This window comes from Manacus vitellinus, unplaced genomic scaffold (assembly GCF_001715985.3).
Source record: "Manacus vitellinus isolate BGI_N305 unplaced genomic scaffold, ASM171598v3 scaffold_85_pilon, whole genome shotgun sequence".
NCBI lineage: Eukaryota > Metazoa > Chordata > Aves > Passeriformes > Pipridae > Manacus > Manacus vitellinus.
In genome coordinates this window covers 708709-713245 of record NW_021940845.1, presented here as the reverse complement: position 1 = coordinate 713245, position 4537 = coordinate 708709, and the positions used below count along the sequence as shown (strand labels likewise).

At 51.4% G+C, this 4537-nt stretch overlaps 1 protein-coding gene across 1 annotated transcript; it reads left to right on the top strand.

Moving 5' to 3' along the window:
- Positions 1-1034: 1034 nt before the first annotated feature.
- Positions 1035-4275, top strand: LOC103755183 (perilipin-3). Its single transcript, XM_008921099.3, has 7 exons — positions 1035-1106; positions 1855-2050; positions 2359-2441; positions 2666-2921; positions 3279-3478; positions 3614-3742; positions 3847-4275. The coding sequence occupies exons 1-7, from the start codon at positions 1035-1037 to the stop codon at positions 4273-4275; spliced, it is 1365 nt and encodes a 454-aa protein (XP_008919347.2).
- The last annotated feature ends 262 nt before the right edge of the window (positions 4276-4537 follow it).

The following is a 4537-nucleotide window of genomic DNA, read 5'->3' as shown; positions in this document are numbered from 1 at the left end:
ATTGTGGCACCTCAGACAAACTCAGAAATTAAGTTCCCCTTAGATAACCCCAAATCTTATTGCTCATCAATAATCTAGGAACATGATTAACCATTAATCATTAAATATCATCAAATAATTTTACACATGCCCATAACTATTGCTGATGAAATGAAGGCACTGGCCTCCTCCTAGAGCTCATCTACCCAGGGCAAGGTGTACCTGCTTAATTACAGAGTAATTAACGAGCCACAGCAGGCCCATTTCAGCCTTATTTCACCTCTAATTGGCCAGGAGGGAGACTGGCTCCTTCCTGCTGCTTCCCAGAGCTGTCAGTCCCTGAGGGTCCCTCCTCACCCCACTCCCCAGCCACTATAAAAAGGCAGAGAGGGGGTGCTGGGCTGTGGTGGTTGGTTTTTTCTTGTTGGTTCTCTGCTCACCTCCAGCAGGTCCAAAAGGTACTGTTCTCAGATTTACAGGTGAGGTTTTCAGGGGTTAAAGCTGGAAGTGCTCTGTGAACTCCTGGCTTGTGTTTAGATATTTCTTACCTGGTTTAATCATGGAATGAGTCTTAGTCCAAGGCTGCTTGTGGTGCTGCACAAAAGGTCAGACACAGCCTGTGCTAGTTTAGGGGGAAGAGCTGGTTCTGGCTGGGGTGTGTAAGAGCAGCAAGATGATCCTTGAGCTGTGTTTTCCCCCCAGTTCTGCTGTTACCATCTCTTTTATTTGAGAGTTCGTGGAAGCCTTTGTGGGGAGGAAGGAGGTACCTCCCCTAAATATATTGATAATAAGCACTATGGTGTCTCTGAGAAAGGTTTTCTTGGGTGAGGAAACACTGTTCTCCTTGTTCCTCTGATTATCATAAACTCAAATACCAGGTAGATTTGCAAGTAGCACAGATCCCCTCCTTCTGTAAGACCATTTTAGGTGTCTCCCCTTAATGGGTAGCAAAAGAACTTCTCTCTTTTATGACCCCTGGAAGGGGGATCCCTCTGGAGGCTCAGTGGTTGCTCTCTTTTCCTAAAAACCTTGGTTCTACTTGCATTCCAGCTGCCATGGCCTCTGCTATGCCTGACAAAGAGGAGGTGGCCAAGAGCTCCCCAGAAGTGAAGGAGGAGGAGCAGGAGGTGGGTGCTCCAGGTGGGATGTGGGGAGTGGCAGCTCCTGGGGGCAGGTACGAGCAGGTGACCCTGCCATGGCTGGGGGGAGCTGAGCCCCCACAAAAGCAGGAGGGTTTCCTGTGCTCAGGCTGTGCCCTGTAGCTTTGCTGGAGACCTGGGTGGCAGCATAGCCAAAAAAGTAGGTCTAAAGGCCCTGTAAATAACCTCCTAGTCTAAGCAATTTAGCCTGGGTCTTGGCTAGGAAAGATGATTCTCTAACTCTGTAATCAAGTTCCTGGCTTGCTGCAGACAGTGCTCCTATGGAAAGATTCCCATGTTTCAGCATCCCTGAGACCTGCTCTGCTCCCATGACCAGCAGCACACTTTTTGTAGGCTGTAGAGTCTGTCAGCTTAAACCCACTTCAGTTCTGGGATATCAGTTTGTTAAATAACCATTCCAAATGAGCTGGATATGGGAACTCAAGTATTGAGGCTTCCCAAAATCCCACCTGTTCTTTGGGTAGCCTTGTGCTGGAGGAAAACTTTAGGGGATGGTCCATCCCAGAAATGTCAAAGCTCCCCATCTTCAGTCTATAACTGAGTTATAAACTGAAGGAAGTGTGCAAGTAAGCCAAGCCTTGCTTTGTCAGCCAGACTAAGTGACTTGTGTGGCTGACAATTCCCCCCAGACAGGCAGTTTTGGGGCAGAATGGTGTTGGCAGTGCAGGGCTGTGTTCAAAGCTTCATGGCTGCTTTTTTTTCTTTGCTCTTCTAGGATGCAGTAAAGCAGGTGGCTGACCTGACCTTGGTCAGCTCTGCCTGTGGTGTGGTTTCTACAGCTTATGCCTCCACCAAGGAGAGCCACCCCTACCTCAGGTCTGTGTGTGACGCGGCGGAGAAGGGAGTGAGGAGCGTGAGCGACGCCACAGCCAGCTGTGTGCAGCCAGTGCTGGCCTCCCTGGAGCCTCACGGTAACCCCCTGGGCCAGGGCAGCCTGGCACCTGCCTCTCGAGGGGCTCTCTGGCTCCTTCCAGCTCTGGAAGGAGTCCTGGGATGAGGGAATGCACCTCCCCATCACCACAGGAAAAAGACAACTCCTGGCTTATGAACAGGGCTGAAGCTGAGCCCCGGTCCAAGCAGTGTGGTGGAGGGTTGCTCACTGCAGGATTGGGGATGGGGTCTGATGTTGGCTTTCCTAAACTGAATTTTGCAAGGCGGAACTTGAGGTGGAATTGCAGAAAAACAAGTTTTGACCCCTTTTTTTTTGTTCTCTCTTCAGTTGCTGCAGCAAGCGAGTATGCCTCCAAGGGCCTGGATAAACTAGGGGAGAAGCTGCCAATCCTTCAAAAGCCAGTGGAACAGGTAAGAATCTGAGGCTGTGCTGTCTCTGGCTGAGTGGCCTTGTTTTTGTGGGATTTCTAACCTTGGGAGTGAAGTAGGCTCTTATATGGGGAACTACCCCTGAGTGCAGGCTCCTACAGGAGTAAATGCTTATCTCGCTGTACTAATTGGCCTCTTGGTGCAGTTCAGAACCTCAGTGTGCTGTGTGACCCGCTCCTTTATCTGATATTCCTCCTCTTCCCCAGATTATCTCTGACACAAAAGAGCTGGTGTCATCCAGAGTGGCTGATGTGAGGGGTTCTCTGAGCAGCAGGGTGATGGAGGTGGTGGACGTAACCAAGGAGACCCTTCAGAGCAGTGTGGAGGCTGCCAGGTCTGCAGTGACCAGCAGTGTGGGCATGGCTGCAGACTCTGCAGTGGGACAGACAGATGGATGTGGGGCAGAGGCTGTGCTGGAGAGAGCAGAAGGGGACTCTCTCCCCATTGGAAATGAAGAACTAGGTAAGGAAATGGGGTGTGTGTGTGTGTGACTACTTCTAATGGGAACCATTAGACTGGGGATGGTCAGTGCCATTCCTCAGCCCACTACTCTGGAATAGGGCCAATGGAAATAAGAGAGTCACAGAATGGCTTGGGCTGGAAGGGACCTTAAAGATCACCCAGGCCCTGCCATGGGCAGGGACACCTTCCACTAGAGCAGGTTGCTCTGACCTTGTCCACTCCAGCCCTGGACACCTGAACACTTCCAATCTGTACCAGGGCCGGGCTGAAGAGTACTTGGCTCCTAATCCAAGATGTGATGCTTGTTTCCTGTGCTGTGCCTGGTCAGTCAGTGACAGATGCTGCCTCTTCCCTCAGCCAGGCTGGCCGTGTCTGAGCAGGGCCCGGCCGCGATGCCCGTGGAGCAGCAGCGGGAGCAGAGGAGGTACTTTGTGAGGTTGGGGTCTCTGTCCAAGGAACTCCGCCTGTCTGCCCACCTGCACTCCACAGCCAAGGTGAAGCAGGTCTGGCAGGGGATGAGGGAGGCCCTGGGGCAGCTTCACTGCATCCTTGAGCTGGTAGGTACAGCCCAGGTCCCTGGAAGGAGGGGACCAGAGAGCTGGTCTAGTTTCAGCTTCATTACTGTGGTGAAGAGCTGAGCTGTTCACCAGCTGATCTGTCTGTCTTGACACTCTGATCTTCCCCTGCTGCAGATTGAAGTGTTTAAGCAAGGATTTAGTCAAAAGCTCCTGGAGGGGCAGGAGAAACTACACCAGATGTGGCTGGACTGCAGTAGGAAGTTTCTCAAAGAGAGTGGAGATGAAAGCCCTGCAGAGCCAGAGGTACCTTCCTGGGGAGGGAAGCATCTGGGCATCCCCTTGACTTATATATATATTTAAATTTTAATTGACTTCCTCCTGATCTTGTCCTTCCTGCCTCCTCCCAGGAGATGGAGTCTCTGACCCTGCTCATGGCATGCAGAATCACACAGCAGCTGCAAATGACCTGCTGCAAAATGATGTTTGCCATCCAAGGCCTTCCCTCCAGCCTGCAGGACAAGGTGAAAGAGTCTCTTGGTACCATCAAGGAGCTTTATGCTGCGTTCTCAGTGGCAAACTCCTTCCAAGATTTGTCCAGCAGTGTGCTGGCCCAGAGCCAGAGGAAGCTGGCTGTGATCCAGGAGTACATGGAGGAGCTGCTGGATTACCTGAAGAACAACACACCTCTGTCCTGGCTGGTGGGACCCTTTTCCCCCCGGGAGGAGGAGGAGCAGGAGCCCTCCCAGGAGGATCAATCCTCACAGGAGAAGGCAGAGACAGCAGGAGCAGGGCATCTGGAAGCTTCCACCACCCTCATGGAAAGGACAAAACAATGATTGCTGTTGGTATTAAACCCTCAGCTAATACACAGTGTAAAGAATTGTCTTCCTAAAAGCTACTTGTATTGGGTTCTAATTGCTTAAAATAAAACTGCTGCATACAAAAACACTCTGTCCCTGGCCTCTCTTGGACAAAGGCTGTAAGAGTGAGTATTGCTCAGTGGATGTGAACTGTGCTCTTCCAGTCTAGTCCTTGGTGCTGGGACAGTGCAGTCAGGGATGCAGGAAGGGGAGAGCACTCAGTGCTACAGAGAGGATT